The sequence below is a fragment of the Epinephelus moara genome, chromosome 3 (assembly GCF_006386435.1).
Source record: "Epinephelus moara isolate mb chromosome 3, YSFRI_EMoa_1.0, whole genome shotgun sequence".
NCBI classification, from domain to species: Eukaryota; Metazoa; Chordata; class Actinopteri; order Perciformes; family Serranidae; genus Epinephelus; species Epinephelus moara.
This window is the reverse complement of record NC_065508.1, coordinates 39,691,043-39,713,158: the sequence shown is the minus strand read 5'-3', so window position 1 is coordinate 39,713,158 and position 22,116 is coordinate 39,691,043. Positions and strand designations below refer to the sequence as shown.

General features: G+C 42.2%; 1 protein-coding gene across 1 annotated transcript in view; it reads right to left on the bottom strand.

The window, feature by feature from the left end:
* The window catches only part of riox2 (ribosomal oxygenase 2), an 87,396-nt gene that overhangs the window by 5,923 nt on the left and 59,357 nt on the right, over positions 1–22,116 (bottom strand). The window contains exons 6-8 of the mRNA XM_050041068.1: positions 19,521–19,686; positions 17,862–17,950; positions 10,634–10,744 (exon numbers count right to left, since the gene is read on the bottom strand). Of these exons, the coding sequence (XP_049897025.1) occupies positions 10,634–10,744; positions 17,862–17,950; positions 19,521–19,686 (366 nt within the window). The remainder of the gene's footprint in view (positions 1–10,633; positions 10,745–17,861; positions 17,951–19,520; positions 19,687–22,116) is intronic.

The window sequence follows — 22,116 nt, the reverse complement described above, 5'->3', positions numbered from 1 at the left end:
AACACGCTTCGCTACCAGCTATTTTGTGCAAGGTGTGGAGAAATAGACTCCAGTCAGCTTCCACCTTGTGAAGATTGTCTCTACATGCATGCCTTGCGAGCAAAATATCAGCCTGCTATCTGACGGAGGAGCCTGGAGTGCAATCCAAGTGTACCAAATCCAAAGGATCATGGATGGAAGATCCATGATGTGGATCTGGCCATTGAGTGGATGCGAGGTACGCCTGCACCAGAGGCTGTATTGCCCCTACTATCATGCTCCTGCTCACAAACATGTAAACTTTCAGAATGCCCATGCCTGCAAAATGGTCTGCATTGCACAGACATGTGTAAACTACAAACCTGCAGCAACCAGGCAAATGAGCTGGAATGTTTTCCGGAGCTGAATGATAGTGATGTGGACCATGAATGATGTGACAGAGTAAGTGCTATACTTAATAACGGCTCTAGATGGCCAAAATTCTATTTCGTGTTCCTAGTGTTGACATTATCTCTGTGCCTTATGCCATCTCTCCCTCTGTTTTTAGGACTCACCAGCCACAGCTCCTGTCTCTTCTCCACCTGATTCGAAGTCTGCCATTGCTGTCTCCATGCTCTCCGCTGACATTCAATTTCAGTATAGTAGCTCTGAGTGTTAGTTAGGATGAGGGCAGCAGGTGGGCCCCCCTATTTTAGGACAGCGTACAATGGAGAAATAAGGCATCTCTTTCCCTCTGCTAGCCTGGGAGTCCACCTTAGGCAAGCGGTAGCACTCCCTTTGCCTCCTAGTTATGGGTCAAATAGCAACTGGGCAGCTCTGAGTGCTAGTAGGCCTACTGTAGGCTACAGTAACACTGAGTGTTAGCACAGTAACTGCATAATCAATTTCCCCTCCTTGTGATTGTCTTCATTAACAAAATTGGTGCATATTTAAATAAAATATTTCAGAAAATTTGTAATACAAAAAATACTTGTCTTAATATGAGTGATCAACTGGGCAAGTTTCATGGGGATATCTATTAGTTAATTTTTCACCCTATTTGTAGTGTTTTGCCTACACGGGTGTAAGTTTGTTTACAGAGTGATAACTATAATTAAGCTACTAGATAGGCAGGGCTATCATACCAAAATATAAACTAGAGACCTGTAGAGAGATAAAAATGCCAAAATTGTTTGGTCCCCGTGGGTGATAGGGGCCTACCAAGTTGTGAAAACGATCCCTTTAGCCCCTGGACTAATAGGGCCCCATTCTATTTGTCTGTTTGAAGTTCTGGCTGCACTAGTTACCTGTCAGGGGCTGGTGACATCAGATGGTGAGGTGAATAATCTAATAACCTACTTTTATGATAAAATGACATTCTTTGGCACATATAAATGCAGTTTTTGGGTGATTGGCTTATTTACATTAATAATGGCAAACACATATATACATGCCTTTTGGATTTTTTATTCCTTATTCCATGTCCGCCTATAATTCATGTGTGTTTAGGTGTATATATTTTTTAAAAGGAGCAAGGTACTGATGAAATCTTTACTGCATTGTGTGCAGCAACTGTCTGTGAACATTCAGTCCAAATTTGGTGACATTCTGATAATTATTTCCCGAGATTCATGTGATAAGGCAGACACTGTCCCTTTTGGAGAAGCCTCAATTTTGACTATTTTCAATTTTGGGGAGGACCCAAAGATCATCCAAAAAAAATTGTTAAGCTACTAGATACGCAGGTCTATCATACCAAAATGTAAACTTGAGACATAGAGGAAGTCAAAAATACCAAAATTGTGTGGTCCCTTTAAGTGATACCAATTTGTGAAAATTAGCCCCTTGGCCCCTGGACTAATGGGGGCAGTATATGCCATATAGCGTTACAGTCCATGCCTACATTCAGGGCGAGGGGGTGACGAGGAAGTAGAACTACATGGCATACCTACACGCGAAAGGATGGCAGAGGCAAGCACTTGAAAGTAAGCTGGTACGGTCCGGTACTGCGTACCACTAAAAGATTCAGTGGCGGTGCGCCATACCTGGAAGAGGAGAGAGTGGCTGCCTGCTATAGCCCACATTCAGAACCAGTCACGGCCACACTTTAGGCCAGAAAATATATCTGCTAGCAGTATATGCAGTTTTAAACACCACTTTGTCCGTTTATTAATTGCTTTTAACTTGTTCTGAATTGCTTCTGAACCGTCCGTGCTGTGTTTTGGTCCATGCTGGACGGAGCCTTGTACACCGGACATTTCCCTCTCTCCCCCAGCCCCTCCCCTGGGAGAGAGTCCAGTGGTCTCCTATGAGCCCAGCCTTCGAGACATGCAACACTCCGTTAAATGTCATTCAGTTCATCGAAAAATATCCCAATTAAAATCAGTAGCATAATAAGCAGATATGTTCCATGTTATTTTGTTTAATTTCAACAACACAGTGAACAGCCTGAACAAGCTGCGTGAGCTTACGATCAGGGATTTCACTCAGCAGTACGTGACTCCGCATGCGCGTCTACGAAACACAGCGGTTGGGGTGCGTTCGATTTATTTTACTGGGACGTTTGATTTTTCCACAACTGGACCACAGGCGTCAAAAAACGCTGTTTGCACTGGGACAGGACAAACAATAAATAAAACCAACGAAATTCCACACATTCTTGCGCTGTCAGCGTGATTTAAATAGTAAATATTTACATAGTTTATTGAGTTTATTTCGGATGTTGATAAATGTTTTTTACAACGCAAAATAGGTAAAGAGGAAAAGAGAAAAAGAAAAAAATGACATGCATGGTTTTAAGTGTTTCCATTAAGGTTTCATTCATGCCAGCAACCTGAACATTAAAAGAAATATTTTACTATACACTTTGCAAAGTGTTTCTAATTTCTTTCTACTCCATACAGGTACAATAAAACATTGAAATTTTTTTATTTGTTTGTTTGGTTTTTGACTTTGCTTTTTCAAAATGCATGAAGCGAGGAGAGGTGAACAATATGAAGCAATGTTTTGGTAATAGTACCGGCAAGAATTTAAAACTGCTTTCACCCCTGTATATAAGCAATATCAATCTGTTGATAGAAATGTTATTTTACATGCAAATATTTTAATAAAGTATTTCTTGTTTAAGTACATGGGATCTTAGGATTTAAAAAAATTTTTTTTTACCGTGGTATCGACTTTGGTATTGAGAATCATGTAATTTTACTGGTATTGGCACCGACTACTGAATTTTTGGTATCATGACATCCCTAATTCATACACTGGTAGCCGAAGTTACCAAACAAGGTGCCACCTGCTACTCAGGTTTTACCACACAGGGGTCCAGTATCTTGCTCAAGGATATTTATACATGCCAACTGAAGGAGCCGGGGATTAAACCACTGATCTTCCAATTAGAGGACGACCCGCTGTACCTCCTGAGCCACAGCCGCCTGACAGGTGTGGCATGTCAAGATGCTGATTAAACAGCAATGATTACATAAAGATGTGCATTGGGATGATCACAATAAAAGGCCACTCTAAATGTGCAGTTTGATCGCACAACACAATGACACAGATGTCACAAGTTTTGAGGGCATGCTGTTGACATGCTGACTGCAGGAATGTCCGCCAGAGCTGTTGCCCAACTGAATGTTCATTTCACTACGATAAGCCGTCTCCAATGTTGTTTCTGTTAATTTTACAGTACATCCAACCAGCCTCACAACCGCAGGCCATGTGTAACCACAACAGCTCAGGACCTCCACATCCAGTGCCTTCAACTGCAAGATCATCTGAGATGAGCCACTTGAACAGTGCAACAATTGATTTCCACAACTGAGGAATTTCTGCACAAATCATAAAAAAATGTTCAAGGGATGCTCATCTGCATAATTATCATCGTTGAAAAAGAAGAGTTCTCTTCACAGATGAATCCTGCTTTACACTGTACCGGGCAAATGGCAGACAGCATGTATGGTGTCGTGTGGGTGAGTGATTTGGAAATGCCGATGTTGTGAACAGTGCCCCATGATGGCGGTTGGGTCACAAGAGGCATCTCTTCAAGATTGGCAAACCATCAACACAGACCTAGTCTGTCTTCTAGAAACACAGAAAGGAAGTGAAGAGCAAAAACTGGAAAAGATGGGAGATGTCATTTACAACTATGGGGCAGAGAGATTTGGGATCATGTCCAAAAGCCACACAATGTCCAAGGAGACAGCAGGAGCTGGAAAGGCTCGTGAAAGAGAGCAGACAGCTAAAAAAAGATAAGATACAACTTTATTGATCCCACAATTGAGAAATTCCAGAAAACAATGGAAGAAAGGCACTGAGGAAGAAAGGAAAGGACTGGAGCTACTACAGATGGGGATAAGGCAGTAAATGGCAAAACTGCAAAGGGCAGAGTGGCTGAGAAAGCAGAATAAGAAGAAGGAAAAGGCAAGGCCTGGTTTTTAACAGGGACCCATACAGGTTCACTAGGAGCCTCTTTAACCAAAAGAAGTGTGGGATCCTTCAGGTACCAGTAAGAGAGTTGGAAGAGCACCTGAGGAACACCTACTCTGACAAACAGAGGCAAAACCAGTCTCAGTTGCTCATGACACACCACCAATCCATCCACCGGGGCACCAGCTGGAGATAAGTTAAAAGGGCAAGAGCAGCATCAGCCCTGGGGCCCAATGGTGCCCTGTATAAACATCCTGAAACACCTCTAGAAACTGATGAGATTGGTTTGGGTGAAGGGAGTTGTGCCTAAGACATGGCAAAGAACAGAGGGAATACTAATCCCCAAGAAAGAAAACTGCTCAACCATAAGTCAGTTTGGCCAGATCAGCCTTCTGAATGTAAAGGGAAAGATCTTCTTTGGCATTGTTGCCCAAAGGCTCTTGGCGTTCTTGCTGAGTAACAATCTCATTGATACAACCGTGCAGGAGGCAGAAATACATGGCTTTGCAGGCTGTCTGGAGCATGCTAATGTCATCTGGCACTAGATCCAGACTGCCAAGAGAAAAAAGAAAAACCTCCATGTGATTTTCCTTGACCTTGCAAATGCTTTTGGTTCGTGGCTCATGAGGTGCTGTGGGCAACATTTAACTTCTTTCAGGTGCCAGAGAGCATCTCAAGGCTGGTCAAGGCATACCTCCAAGACCATCAGTTCTGTATAACAACACAGGACAACATCACGAGACAGCAGCATCTTGAGAAAGGAGTTATGGCGGGTTGCACCATCTCATCCCTGGCCTTCACCATGACAATGAAACTCATAATCCAAGCTTCAAGATGGCTAGTTGGAGGTCAACACTTGGACAGTGGACTGTGGCTTCCTCCGAAAAGGGCATATATGGATGACATGTTGACTTTTACATGCTCTAAGCGCCTCCCGGACAAACTACAGGGAAACATCTTATGGGCCCGCATGGAGATCAAACTCAACAAGCCATCTCCATCGTAAAAGGCCGTCTCTCTGATGAGAAGTCTTACATCAATGGTCAGGCTACACCAACTGTCCTGGAGAAGCCCATCAAAAGCCTTGGAAGATGGTACAATGCAGAGCTTCAAGACTGCAGGTAGAGCAGCTCAGGCAGGACACAATCAGTGGCCTCAGGCAGATCAACAGCACTGCCCTGGTGATTCGAGTTTGGTTGGCTGCCTCGGCTTATGTGGCTAATCACCATCTATGAGGTAAGCTTGTCTTGGGCCAATCATTTGGAGAGGCTGGTGAATGCACAGATAAGGAAGTGGCTTGACTCACCAAGATACCTCACCAGCATTGGACTCAATGGGAATGGAGTCCTGTCCCTGCCCATTTCCAGTCTGGTAGAGGAGATGAGGAAAATGAGAGAGAACAAAGAGTGGAAGAGGTGACCATTGTGGAGCAGGAAGTAGCAAAGATTAGTAAGGATGAAGTGAGGAGGGCATTGAAGAGGATGAAGAGTGGAAAGGCAGTTGGCCTTGATGACATACCTGTGGAGGTATGAAGTGTCTAGGAGAGGTGGCAGTGGAGTTTTTGACTAGGTTTTTCAACAAGGTCTTAGAGGTAAAGGTAAGGTAAAGTTCCACTGATTGTCACACACCTGAGTGTGTGAAATTTGTTCTCCGCATTTGACCCATCCCCTGAGGGAGCAGGGAGCAGGGAGCAGCAGTGGTGCCGCGCTCGGGAATCATGTGGTGATCTAACCCCCCTATTCCAACCCCTGATGCTGAGTGTCAAGCAGGGAGGCAATGGGTCCCATTTTTATAGTCTTTGGTATAGACCTTCCAGTCTCAGGGCGGACACTCTACCACTAGGCCACTGAGCTGGTAGAGAGTGAGAGGATGCCTGAGGAATGGAGGAGAGGTGTGCTGGTGCCAATTTTTAAGAACAAGGGAGACGTGCAAAGTTGTGGCAACTACAGAGGGATAAAGTTGATAAGCCATACAATGAAGCTATGGGAAAGAGTAGTGGAAGCTAGACTAAGAGCAGAAGTGAGCATCTGTGAGCAGCAGTATGGTTTCATGCCAAGAAAAAGTACTACAGATGCAGTATTTGCTTTGAGGATGTTGATGGAGAAGTACAGAAGCCCCTTTTACACTGCCAGATTTTTGGGCAAATGTTGGGCCGTTTTGCCGGCAAGCTGCGAGCGTTTACACACAGAGCCGGATTGGCGAGTTGATCCAAGGTGCCCAATTTTCCGCCTCATAGGGTAGACATATTGGCGGAACCCTTTTGGTTTAAAAAAGAACGAGGCACCTTTCCGCCACGGGAGGGGCTGTTGATGACTTGGAGGAGGAGCTGTTGATGACGCCGCACCTGCGACCCACTGGCGGTGGATAAACAGGAAACAGCTGATAGCAGGAATGAGCAGCTAGTACTAGGAGCAAAAGGGAAACGCAAACCTGACAGACACTACAGTAAAGATGAGCAACTGGGGAGACAATGAATTGCGTGCCCTCCTTGTCCTCACAAAGGAAGAGGCCATTAACCGTCAAGTGACGGGGACGGTGAAGGGCAAGTGGGGGACTGTACAAGGATCAGCTCTGAGCCCCTTCTTGTTTGCTATGGTGATGGACAGGTTGACAGATGAGGTTAGACAGGAATCTCCATGGACTATGATGTTTGTAGACGACATTGTGATCTGTAGTAAGAGCAGGGAGCAGGTGGAGGAAAATCTAGAGAGGTGGAGGTATGCTATTGAAAGGAGAGGAATGAAGGTTAGTCGTAGCAAGACTGAGTACATGTGTGTGAATGAAAAGGGCAAAAGTAGAATGGTGATGCTACAGAGAGCAGAAATAAAGAAGGTGGATGATTTTAAGTACTTAGGGTCAACAGCCCAGAGCAACAGAGAGTGTGGAAAAGAGGTGAAGAAACGTGTGCAAGCAGGTTGGAACGGGTGGAGAAAAGCATCAATTGAGATGTGTGATAGAAGAGTACCAGCAAGATTAAAAGGGAAAGTGTACAAGACGGTGGTGAGACCAGCGATGTTGTTTGATTTAGAGACAGTGGCACTGGGGAAAAGACAGGAGGTAGAGCTAGAGGTAGCAGAGGTAGCATGTTAGATGGTTTGGAGATAAGTCAGAGAGGCCAGACTGAGATGGTTTGGACATGTTCAGAGGAGGGATAGTGAATATATCGGTAGAAGGATGCTGAGGTTGGAACTGCCAGGCAAGAGGCTTGGAGGAAGACCAAAGAGGAGATTTATGGATATTGTGAAAGAGGACATGAAGTCAGTTGGTGTGAGAGAAGAGGACGCAGAGGATAGTTACATGGAGGCAGATGATTCGCTGTGGTGACCCCTAAAGGGAACAGCCGAAAGAAGAATTAGGAGGACAGGAGTCCAAGTGTGCCAACAATAGATTGGAGATGACCTTCTCAGAATCTCAGGACCCGGAGGTGAGAGGAACTGCTCCAACCCAGACCACAGGGAAGAGATGGACTGCAGCTGCTACGGTGTTGGATGCGAAATCTGCTATCCAGCACTGAGACATAGTGGGCCATGTCCAAGAGGGGGATTTGGCCTTGGAGAAATAAGACCTACCTGGAAAAAGGCTACTCCAACTGAAAGCCACCAGTAGGAAGCAGCAAGGTGTGCCAGAGCCATATCCCAAGCCAAGCAAGACTGGATGAGATGGGAAGCAGTTGAGAGAAGGAAAGTCACGTGGGCTGAGATGTGGAGCAAGGAGTCTAATCTTCTGAGCTTCATGATCAGAGCCACTTATGATGTCCTACCCTCTCCTGCCAACTAAATCTCTGGCTGGGAGAAGATCCTGCTCATCCATTGTGCTCTGTGCCAGCATCACTTAAGCATATCCTGGTAGGATGCAAGACCAGCCTAACACAAGGAAGATACACCTGGCAACACAACCAGGTACTTAAGTGCTTGGCAGCTGAGCTTGAGACCAAGAGGGTAACCACCAACACCATGCATCTCAAACCTTAGGATAAGTTCCAACGGTCTGTATTGTTCGTTCAGTAGGGATAAAAACAAGTAGCAAGTCTCTTGCCTCCCGATTCAAGCCTGCTACATGAAGCCAAGAACTAGGACATGCGTGCTGACCAGTGTCTCATAGTGCCACCAGAGATAGCAGCAACCAAATTACGACCAGACCTGGGGCCTCATTTATAAAACTGTGCGCAGGTAATGTAACTAGATGTGATGTACGAACAAAGCACATAAAGTGTTTACGCACAAAAATATCCTGATTCATAACACAGTGCTCACGCATGTCCCACACCTGTTTCCCTTTATAAATCACATTCAACTCGAAATGTGGCGCAGGTGAATGAGCATCTTGCCCCACTCATGGGTGCCTATAAATGGCCAGTGAAACGCCCTGCATTAATATTAATTAGCAAGAAACAGCATGAAGGAGAGCACGGCACATGTAGCAAGAAGGTAAAAGAAAAAAAAAAACGAAACTTCACACAATGTGAAGTTTAAGTTCTTGTTGGGGAGGTTGATAACAGAAAGACAATGTTGTTTGGTGGACTCAATATGGGCAGAGTGGCAGCTGGTGGCAGATGCCTCAAACTGTGTCAGAAGTCAAGAAGTGGTCCGATATTAAGGTGTTAAGGCTATTTGCGCTAATTTATTTAGAAAGAAAACTGAGGGAGGTTTGGAGGTGACTGTCAGACAGTTTCAGTGACTGTCTGAAAGAAAAAAACTCTAAATGAGGGATACAGTTGTCATAGCTGACAAACAATCTGATTTTCTTGACTCAAATGATTTCTTAAAATACGCCTTGTTTTCATAAACGACGCATCGCATCCAGATGCTGGCGTGCAGCAGCAGCAGCATTTGGCTCAAATGCCCGGGTATAGGGCTCAGGGTCTGACATCCGTGTCAGGCGGTAGTGGCACGTTTCCCAGCTGTACAACATTGTACAATACAGCACCGGCACAGCTTGGTTTCTCTCTCTCTCTCTCTCTCTCTCTCTCTCACTCTCACTCTCACTCTCACTCTCACTCTCACTCTCACTCTCTCCCTCCCTATTACTGCATCTTGCTAACTCGGCTTCTTCTCCGGAGCCTTTGTGCTCCACTGTCTCTCAGGTTAACTCGTATTGCAGCGGTGCCTGGATAGTGTGACGTGTGTGGATGTGCTGCTGCTGTGGTCCTGCCAGATGCCTCCTGCTGCTGCTGTTATCATTAGTCATACTTCTACTGTTATTATACACACGATTATTGTCACACATGTATACTATCAGATATTAATATATTATTATTAATTATAATATTATTACTTTCATTAATGTTGTTGTAAGCTACTGTCATTACCGTCTGTCCTGCATCTCTCTCTGTCTCATCGTTGGCCAAACATATTATTTGTTTACACTTTTCCTAACAGTGACACAGTGCTTTGCAATGACATACAACACATTTAACACACACAGATAAATTAAAAGACATAAAACAAACACATTATAAAACACAATATATTGGCTCATATAGGATAAAAGTGACACTCTGCACCAATATCTGCCTGACTAAGGCATTGGCAATGGCAGCACATACACTCAATTTGTCCAACTGTTCACCTCATTATTTTACTGACTAAAGTTCGTCAGATTATCTAATGATTATAGAAAATACCTGAGGAGTTCTTTTAAAATAAAGATAAAGATCCTAACTTGTGTTTTAATGTGTGCACACCAGGGACTATCACTCAAAGCATGTTTGTTCTTTATTCATATTTGTCTGTTTTTGCAAGTGCGCTCACCATATATAAAATGTGAGAGGTCATATCTGACTTAATTTTACACACTGATATCAAATTCACAACATTTCTTCCTTTTCATCTTTCTGCCATGGGGGTCACAGTCTCTCATTTTAACAGTTTTTGTGCGTACGCATAGGTCAGCGCTTCCGTGGAAACCGAAACACACAGCTGAAACACCTATGCTCTTGCATGAAGCATGCTGAAACTCCAGGGATTGTAACACCAAATCCTAACTGATGAATCAAAACACAGCATGCATGATCAAAAAAGGGGACAGTAAAGTATCCTGAACAATTCTGGCTAAGGGTCAGTGTTAAGGAGGTGTGAGGTCATTGTGATGATCATCTGTCATTTGGTGACAGTGGATAGAAGTAGCATAAAGCTGTAAGTTTTAAGGCTCCACTGTAAAATGGGCTAAGTGATTAAGGTTGAAGGGAGCCATGAAGGAGGGAGAGGGGTTTTTCAGGGGTTATAATCTAAGTTATGACTAGTGAGCTTACCCAGGAGATATTCAGTCCCTCCTGTTCATCACAACTTTCACCCATCATGTGGCTCTCCCTCTGGTTCTTCAAAGAATGTAAGACAGAGATGACCAGCTCTGTGGCCTCATCCTGAAACACAGACACAGACACGCAGTCACGCACACACACACGCACGCACACACACACAAAAAAAACACAAAAAGGGATTTGCAGATAATGACATTTGCACACTCTGTACACAAATCACCACAGATTATTAGCATTCCACCTGACTCTGTGGGCCTATCCAAACAATCTGGACAAATGTTACACTCAAACTATGTTCTAGGTCAAAGTATTTCAGTCACCCAGTCTCTATAGCCTACTTTACACTACATGGTTCAAGTGACCCAATTCCGATTTTTTCCTCTCAAGTGGCACAGATCGGATCTGTAACATGAACGTGTAAACAGGAAAAAAACGCATGATATCGGATATTGTCAGATCAGATTCAGGCCTCCTTCATATGTGGAAATATATCGGATATGAATCAGATATCTGCCAATAGGTCTGTAATCTAAACAGACAGATCGGATATTTCCTGGCAATCCATGTCGTACGTCATGAATAATGCGACGACAGCGCATTTTGATGACGTGCTCATGAGTGAGGGAAAGGAAGGAAAGCCGAATAAATCGTAAGTTAATCAAAAACTATGAACCAAAAAAAGCACAATCTGTGGTCACAATCTATCATCTAAGACAAACTGCTTGATCCCCGTCTCCAGTGTACCAGCAGAGAACCTGCAGAACCAAATCAGCGAAAAAACACACTGGGCTACACAGCCTCTCTACCTGAGCAGCTGAAGCGTAGCGTATGAAGAGTGCTGGACCGAAGTGTCGCACAAAAAAACGGAAACTGGCTGCGTTCTGTTTTGCCTCCGTGTCTCCGTGAAAAATAAGGTGAATAGAACATGTAAACAGCAGTCAGGAAAAATCGGGTATAGGCAACAAATCGGAATTGGGCATCAAGACATGGTAGTGTAAAATCAGCCTATGTTGAACCACCACTCAGCCTTACATAGCCAACATTGATTGCCTTAACAATTTCTAAGAAAACCCTTTCACTTAATTGTAGGGATGCACGATAATATAAGCACGTCAATGGCTTTAAATGAACTATTAGAACTGGCCCCGTATGCTTTTTCTTATTTTGCACAATGAATGAATACTACATTGGAAAGTATTGTATTTCATGTCTCCATCTCTTGGTGGGCCACCATGATAACAGTATGCATGCATAATATGATGTTAATTCCACTACAGACTACATGGTGGGGAAAAAAGTGGATACATCAATACTGGAATAAGTTATCGGTCAAATAAGTTGTTATACTGTATATCGGCATATCCGATATCGGCAAAATCCAATATTGTGCATCCCTATTTTTTCACCTACTCCATTTCTTTCATGGTATTATTATTATAAGGGGTTCAAGCTTGAAATGCTGTTGTTTTTCTGTGAATTAATTATGTTTTTCTTCTTTTGAAATATTGGTGGAAATTCTGTTGAGATGATATATGGTAAAAACATGAAATTATCACCAATAATTGGAAATTGTGTGCAAATGCTGCCCAAAAAATATAAGCTTAATAGTCCTGATGGGATCACTATAATTAAGACCGAGAAATATAATTTTGGAATAACCATGCGCCTCACTGTAAGCTGCATTGACCCGAAATTATAAGTCCAGCTCAATGTGCTTTACAAGAAAGCTTTTCAAGAACCATTAAAGTGCACCCAGCTAGATCTTCCACCATTTTGGATCTTTGAAAAACACTTTTGACACCACTTCCTAAACTATATTCCTGATTTGTACCAAATTATCTGAGGATCATTATTGGACCAAGCATTAAAAAGCTCCAAAAATCTTGTTGATATCTTACTGCGTTTGAAAGATATTGACCAATGAACTGTAGAGGGGGTGTGGCTCAGCACATAGAGAACTAACTCCATAACAGTTGGGCCAAAAACATGTAGGAAATGTCTACATAAGTATGAGCAACATACCCTGAAAGTTTAATTCAAATCAACCTCTAGGGGGTACGACATATACAACAAATGGGCGTGACATAAATCAGACTATAAGTCAGAAATTGTCCAATCTTTACAAAATTTGCAGAATATGTAATATAATAATGTTCAACCATGTGCGTAAAACTATTTTGAAATTGTTTAATGGGGGAACCACCAGTGACAAGTGCAATGGCCTTCCACAAAATTTGCCCATAAATCAATGACAGTTTGTCCAAACATCACCAAACTAAGCGGATATTTTTATGTTAGCCATTAAAGCATGCCCCCAAAATGTTTCTGCAGTTGACCAACAGAAAGCAACTGTGTTTCCAAAGAAGAGTGTGGCCTGGTAGAGGTTTGGACATAAATGACTGAGCATCTGTCCAACTGTCATTCAATTCATTCATCTCTTGGTTATCTTTAATGCTGGTGTCGTAAACTGTCAAAAGGTCTTGATCCTTTGGAACTTATACGTTTTAAAGGTCTATGTTGGCTTGAGCTCAAGAATCGCCACTTGCAGTTATATTTATTATTGTATTCATTATTATTATGTGTATATATAGTATTATATATTATGCTTATTATTTATATGATTTATTTTTCTTTTATTATTTGCTGTCTGTCTTCTCTTTCCTGTTTCCAACATAAACTCAACTCAAATTTATTAATGAAGCACATTTAAAAACAACATTGACCAAAGGGCTGTGCAAAAGTAATAAAATGCTATAAACACATAAATGACAACAACATAACTGTCAATTACACAGCTCACACATTTAGAAACACAACACACAACAAACAACTGCTTTGCATATCTATGACAGCAAGAATACTATTATACCTGATCATTTTTTGTTTGCTTGTTTTGTTTTGTCCCTATAACTGTCTCCATCTACCCCCATGTGTGCACGTATGACACTACCTTGATTTTTTTATACTGCCTTTTGCACTGATAAAAAAGAAAAAAAGAAAGTGAAGATCCAATGACAATATTGTTTTCAATTCAACATGCATACCAGGTATTGATCTTTATTACAACCTCGATTAAAAAAAGTTGGGCTGTTGTGTAAAAGAAAAAAAAAACAACTGACTGCAATGATTTGCAAAGCCTTTTTTTAAAAAAAAGATATTTAATGTTCAAACTGATAAATACAATTGTTTTTGAAAATGTACACTCATTCTGAATTTGAAACCTGCAACATGTCTCAAAAAAGTTGGGACAGGAGCAACAAAAGACTGGGAAAGTTGTGGAATGCTCAAAAAAAAACCACCTGCTTGGTAACTGGTACAAATTATACAAATTATAGTATCATTAATAGGTATGAAAGGGCATCCTCAAATGGCTGTTATTCGCAAGCAAGGATGGTCACTTTCTGAAAAACTGCGTAGACAAATAGTCCAAAAGTTTAAAGAGGACCTATTATGCTTTTGGGGGGTTTCACTCTTCTTTAGTGTCTATTATGCTTTTGGGGGGTTTCACTCTTCTTTAGTGTGGTTTTTTTTTTTTTTTTTAGCATTTTTCTGCCTCTATAAGGTCTGCTAAGTAAAAAAAAAAAAAAAAAAAAAAAAAAAAAATCCGGGCTAAAGGGAGACCTCTCTCCCCACAGACACACAGTTCCTCAGCTGCCTGAAACAGCTTGTTTGAATTTCCCGCCTCTACTTCTGTGAATTTATTGGCTCACAATGTAAGGCAACTGAGCCGCATCCCCAAACAAACCTGCTCAGAGCAGAGCCAGAGCAGAGGTTGCAGAGAGTTTGAACTGTTGAGGAGATTTGAGGAGACGCCATGTCTAGGAGACGCTGCTTTTTCATTGTGACCAAAAATTGCCCTTGTTTGGACTGCCAAAGGAAGAAGGAACAAAGTAGTGGCTGGAATTTATTTTTGATATAATTCCTCCACAATACAACCCGGACATTTTATTGTGTTCCCTCTATTTTCCTGAGGACTGCTTCATAAACTGGCAACAGATTACTGCTGGATTTTCACAGCAGTTACTCCTGAAAGATGGCGCAGTTCCCTTTGTTGGACAAATCTGGAGATTCAGGATCACAACCTGTAAGTATGCTTTATGAGTTGTGTGATTTGTTGTGTAAAAACAAACCAGGAGGCTGCTGCCAAGTGTTGAAGTGTGGAGTAGATGGCTGTAGGAGCTAATGTACACCTGCTGTACACCCAGTGCTTAACTGTAGGCCTTGGCTAACTGGCTAACCATTGTTTTAAAATGCTTTTGCTACTCGGCTTACAGTTAGTTAGACTGCTAGCTGGGTGGTGTCGGTAAGATGAATTTAATAACTGAATTATGGAGAATCAATAAGTCATGCACAATCTAAGCAGCTAACTGCCACTAGCTCAAGCGATTAGCTGACAGCACAGCAACAGTCAGACCTGGAGTGGAAGTAAGACCTGCATATATTTATCAAAATGTGTGGCTGTACTCAGAGTATGATTGTGAATCGGCTTTTGAAGAGGACCTATTACGCTTTCTACCTTTTCTTTTGTGTTTTACACAGCATTATTAGCTGTAGGTCTCGGCTAACTGGCAAACCAAAGCTATTGTTTTGAAATGCTTTTGCTCCTCGGTGTACAGTGAGTCACACTGCTAGTCTCAATAAGATAAATTTAACAATTAAATTGTGGAGAATCTAACTGAGCTAAGATGTGAAGCATGTCCATATTGACAAAAGTTTCTACACTTTTATGTGTCATGCCCGATCTAAGAAGCTAACTGCCGCTAGCTCGAGTGATTAGCCAACAGCACAGCAACAGTCAGGCCTTGGGTCGAATTAAGACCTGAAATTTATTTGTCAAAATGTGTGGCTGCACAAGTTTGATAGTGAATCGGCTTTTATGGAAAATGTACAACCTGTTTTCTTTTTTACTTGGAGCTCTGTTACATGGAGGCCGTTCACAATATTGTTACTAACATTGTAGTTAGTCTGAGTTACATAGCTGGAGAGATATTTATGTGATGAAAGGATGTTTTGTGTGTGTCTTTCTCTACCTGTGTTTGAATACCTGTGTTTGGTCTGCTGATTTTACAGGGGACAGCACTGTTTAGCGTTTTAGATGTTGACTGTTTTCATCTGGTGCAATATCAGTTTAAGTTACTTAATTTTCCTTTGTCTTTTAGAGTACATCACAGCAGGGCCCTGGTGCCCAACACCTCTCCACTACAGCCAGATTCCAGGATGTAGGATGCCAAACGGACCCTCCACAAACCGTCTCAGTGGGCACACAGTCTGTGGCATCTCAGAAGATGGTAGTGATCAGCACACACCTGTACAGGGCTACTCTGAGGGAGCAGCCCGAGAAGCAAAGGTATGTAACGCAGAAATTATATGTGGTTTTGTGTTTGACATACAGCACCTGGAAATATTTTACAGTACTGAAATGCTGTTTCCCAAAAGCTACAGAATATATATTTCTGCATCACATTATCACATGCTTTTGACTTTGTTATGATGTTAGAGCAGGGAAAAAAGTACATATTTTCTTTCATTTGGACTTTCAGCTGTCATCAACAACTATAAAGGGCATAGGTTTCAAAACGAGACCTCATGTTGAGTTGGATGAGAAAGACGGAGAAACTGATACAGAGCTAGTAGACCCTCATAACTCAACATGTAAACGTGGCGACTCTGTCAATACAGAGGAATCTGAGATTTATTTTATAAGTTTCATATTTTTTGTATATGTTACTATGAGCTATTATCAGAGTTTTAAAAAAAAAAAAATACACGCTCTATGTTGCACCAATCACAACAGACTGAGCGAGCTGACCAATCACAGCAGAATAGGCTGCTAGGGAGGAGGGACATAAGCCCAAACACAGCATTTCAGACAGAGGTGTTTTTTGAACATTAAAGCACATAAATCTATTCCACTAGATCCAAATATTATATATTAATATGACCCTGAAAATAAGCATAATAGATCCACTTTAAGAACGTTTCTCAAAGCACAGTTGTGGGAATTTAGATCTCACCATCTACAATCTATAATATCATCAAAAGATTCAGAGAATCTGGAGAAATCTCTGGATGTAAGGGGCAAGGCTAAAAATCAACACTGAATGTCTATGACGTTTGACCCCTCAGGCTGCACTGCATTATAAGCCAAAATGATTGTATAAAGGACATTAATACATGGGCTCAGGAATGTGTTGGAAAACCATTGTCAGTAAACACTGTCACAGTTCATCGCTGCATCTACAAATGTAAGTTAAGACGCTACCATGTAAAGTGATAGCCATATATCAACAACATCCAAAAAAACTGCAGACTTCTCTGAGCCTGAGCTCATCAAAGATGGACCGACACAAAGTCGAACAGTGTGCTGTGGTCTGACGAGTCCACATTTCAAACTGTTTTTGGAAGTAATGGACGTCATGTCCTCCAGGCTAAAGAGGAAAAGAACCATCCAGATTGTTACTAGCTTAAAGTTTAAAGCCAGCATCTGTGATGGTATGGGGGTGTGTTAGTGCCCATGGCATCATGGGTAACTTGCACAGCTGTGAAGGCACCATGAATGCTGAAAGGTACATGCAGGTTTTATAGAAACATGCTGGCATCTAGAAAACGTTTTTTCAGGGATGTCCCTGATTATTCCAGCAAGACAGAGAGGCACATTCTGCACGTGTTCCAACAGCGTGGCTTCGTAGTAAAAGAGTACAGGTTTTAGACTGACCTGCCTGCAGACCAGACCTGTCTCCCACTGAACATGTGTGGAACATTATGAAGCACAACATACAACAACAGACACCGCAGACTGTTGAGCAACTGAATATGTAAATCAGGCAAGAATAGGAAAGAATTTCACTTTCAAAATTTAAAAACAACTAGTGTCCTCAGTTCCCAAACACTTACTGAGTGTTGTTAAAAGGAAAGGTAATGTCACACAGTGATAAACAGGACCCTGTCCCAACTTCTTTGAGATGTGCTGCAGGAATAAAATTCAGAATGAGTGTATATTTACAAAAACAAAGTTATCAGTTTGAACATTAAATATTTCATCTCTGTACTGTACATTTAATATAGGTTGAAAAGGATTTTCAAACCATTGCATTGTTTTGATTTTGGTTTTACACAGTGTTCCAACTTTTTTGGAATTGGGGTTGTACAACAATAAAACATTGGAAAACCTAAATAAAAACCTAAAAATATACATCTATCTGACCAGTGTTAGACTTACTGTTCTCTCTTGGCTTGGCTCCACCGTTATCACCATATGGTCTTTAAACCTCAAACATACCATATCCTCTAAGGCAGGAATCTTCCCAGCTGTAAGACACACACACACACACACACACACACACACACACACACACACACACAAAATAACACAAAAAGGGATTTGCAGATAATGACATTTGCACACTCTGTACACAAATCACCACAGATTATTAGCATGCCACCTGACTCTGTGGGCCTATCCAAACAATCTGGACAAATGTTACACTCAAACTATGTTCTAGGTCAAAGTATTTCAGTCACCCAGTCTCTATATCCTACTTTACACTACATGGTTCAAGTGACCCAATTCTGATTTTTTCCTCTCAAGTGGCACAGATCGGATCTGTAACATGAACGTGTAAACAGGAAAAAAACACATGATATCGGATATTGTCAGATAGGTCTGTAATCTAAACAGACAGATCGGATATTTCCTGGCAATCCACGTCGTACGTCATGAATAACGCGACGACAGCGCATTTTGATGACGTGCTCATGAGGGAAAGGAAGGAAAGCCGAATAAATCGCACATTAATCGAAAACTATGAACCAAAAAAAGCACAATCTATCCCGAGTAAGACAAACTGCTTGATCCCCGTCTCCAGTGTACCAGCAGAGAACCTGCAGAACCAAATCAGCGAAAAAACACACTGGGCTACACAGCCTCTCTACCTGAGCAGCTGAAGCTGCGGCTCGCACCCTCGACACACAGACGATGCTTCTGCATGCCAGCCAGACGTGTGCGCAACTGTGAGAAATAAATATGTGAGGTGTACGCTGCTTTTCTATCTTTTTTTTTAAATTTTTCTTTCTTTTTTTCTGTCAGCGACATACACTCCTAACACAGGACGGGTTGTTTTTATTGACTGAGTTGATTATTAAGCCATAGTGATGCGCGGATCGGCTCTGATAGCACCCGAATCAGCATGTACCTATCAATCATCCAGCCGCACCCGTCTGCAGCTGCACGGACATTTCCACCGCTCTGTGTAGGCTAAGTTACCTTTTAAATTATGTGGAGCAGCGCCAGCTTTCCAGGTGATTTATTCTTTAACGATTAACTTCAAATATTTAAAGTTAGTCCTTAAAATTGCTTTCAGTAATGTAAACATTTCCATGCGCGCAGTAATGTCACTGTAGCAAATACCGTGGGACATTTACACAGTGGTCAAGAGTGCTGGACCGGAAGTGTCGCACAAAAAAACGGAAACTGGCTGCTTTCTGTTTTGCCTCCGTGTCTCCGTGAAAAATAAGGTGAATAGAACATGTAAACAGCAGTCAGGAAAAATCGGATATAGGCAATAAATCGGAATTGGGCATCAAGACATGGTAGTGTAAAGGCAGCCTATGTTGAACCACCACTCAGCCTTACATAGCCAACATTGAATGCCTTAACAATTTCTAAGAAAACCATTTCACTTAATTGTAGGGATGCATGATAATATGCATCTAAGGCAGGAATCTTCCCAGCTGTAACACACACACACACACACACACACACACACACACACAAACTTACATGCACATATGCAAAAAACGGCCAAGTGAAATATATTAATGTGCGCATAGTATACAGTCCCCTACACATTCGAACACACACAAACACAAACAAGCTCACATGGTGTAAGCAGCTCCTGCTGGCTGTACGGTGGCAGTCTGTTCATGATGAAGTCTCTCTTCATGTGAGTGGAGGTCACTTCCTGCATCCCTGTTTCCATTTCATCAGCCAGAGATCTGAATCTAGCGGCTAGCAGCCTGGCGGTGTCCAAGCCTTCACTATTACCCTACACACACACAAATACAGCCAACAAACCCAGTCTGGGTCAGTGTGAATGCTTGTTGCTGAAATTGTGAATCAAAGCTAAAGTGACATTTTCCCCAGTGTACAGCAGAAGCTTTCAGTGTTTGCAAGTCTATGTGTATGTCCACCAACTGAAGTCATAACTAAAATAACCGCGTCAAGTTGCATGCCTTCGCACACCAGCTGAGTTGCACTTATAATTTATATCCATGCCCGTGAAAACACGGATGCTTCATCCACATCTTCTTCTTGACAACACAGAAGATCTATACAATCAGCACAGTTTTAAAGTGGACACCCAAGATTAGTGTCACCAATTCAGTACCTATCTAAATGCCTCCCCTTCTGTTCCTGAGTTACGATGTTAAGTAATGGCCGCAAAATTCCCTCGAGGTGTTCTTTTGATATCATGTTCATAAGAATGGGACAGACGGTTGGAGAGACGGACAGACAGACAACCTGAAATCATAATGCCTCTGGCCACAGCTATTGCCAGCTCAGAGGGAAGAAAATGGCTGTTTGTGCCACTAGCTGAGATGAGTAAAGGTGATGACAATTTTATGACAAAATAACTCCCCAAAATCATACCGTGCTGCCTGATCTGCACCAACATCATCTCAGCTGCTCCACTCCACCAACCACCATGTGAGTGGATTCATATGGAGCCAGGAAACTTCCACTCTGGGGCAAGTCCAAAAGATGGACAAGCTTCCCACTAACACAGCAATGGGACTGTCTTTTCTTTATGACTCTATCATCAACTTTGTGGTTGCATTAAAACAGAGACCAGGTCTTTCCCATGCTGGTAAATGATAAATGCACTTATCACACACATTCATACGCTGGCAGCAGAGGCTACTATGCAAGTTGCCACTAGGAGTGGGAATCACCAGAGGACCTATGATACAATATTATCACAATATTTACATCATGATATGATATTATTGTGATAATAAATGTACTCAACAGATTTAATGCCCTCTGAGAGGCCACATTAAGCATGTGAGAGAAACAATTCACACGCAGGTATTGTGCAAACTGAGAACTGAATGGCAACACCCTTGTTAAAAGTGAATAATCCCCCATTCTTGTGCTGCATTTTGCAGGTCTGCAATGTTTGCTCCAGTGTGACTTTCATGTTCTCTTTGACATAATGTGCCATTATAGTCGCATATGAATCCACTGACCTTGAAGCCCAGGCGTCCAAAGTTAATGCCACCCTTCCTGTTGTACTCAAAGATCCCTTGTTGCATGGTATACTGGTACCAACGGTAGACCGCGGTACTTAAACACCACGGTACATATGATACCATAATGTTGGAGTACCGTAGTACTACGGTACCTCACGGTACCACTACTGTGGGACAAATTCAAAGTCCAATCGCAAGAGGGTGAGTGTCCATGCGCCGTCCAATAACGGCACGCGCTTGCCACCTGGCACTCAATATGCTGCTGCAGTGGTTTGTTTTCCAGAGACATTTCAGGTATTAGCTAAGCTATTGAGTATCTTTAAGCAGTGAAAGTTATTTTTTATTTCTTTTTACTTGTAGGCTAGATTTGTTTATATATGCTACAGTGATTTGTTTTCCACAGAGCTCTACGGTGCGAGCATTTTACTCGCATTTGCGACTAAAAATAGTTTTGTGCGAGCAAAAGAAATCATTCAGGAGCACGCTGTGCGAGTACAGATTTCAACCAGCAGCAGAAAAGAAAGGCGAATCCTGCCGGATGTGGGTTGGACGGGGGTCACAGACAGGAATACGGCAGAGCGCTATAGCCACCGCAAGAAACCACGGATTACCGGCAACCAAGAAGCACGGCTCCAGGTCTAATAATTTCCTCTTTGTTGGTGTCACGACTGCCTAGTAGTACCTGAACAGCCGAGCCGTGGCGGCACACAGGTATGTGTCGTGTCAGAGGAGAAACGAGCCGTTCATCGTTCTCTCGTTGTGGCAGGTAACGGTCCACAAACCTCAACGCACTTAAGGGACTGTTCTTAACTTGTCAGAGGAGGAGGGGGGCTGGTTGATTTTTGAAGTATGAATAAGTCAATAAGTAATTTATTCCATTGAAATATCATTGATGTATTATAGAAAAGATACTACTCAGAACCGTGATACTTTCACTGGTATTGTACCGTGGGTCCCAATTTTGGTACCATGACAACACTACCCTTAACTTTATGTTTCACTTCCCTGTAGAGCTTGGGTACGGCTGTGTAGGTGAAAAAACGTCGGGACAGAGTCACATACCTGGGTTCCAGTGTTTATAGCATGTAACAACAGCCTTTGTTTTCAACAATGCTGCATGGATCAGATCTCTGCACATGAAGTAGGTGACGGACTGTGTTATTTTCTGAGCTCTCAGAGTTAAATGGTTATTTTGTCAAGCTAAGTGTGTTCAGTGTTGATTG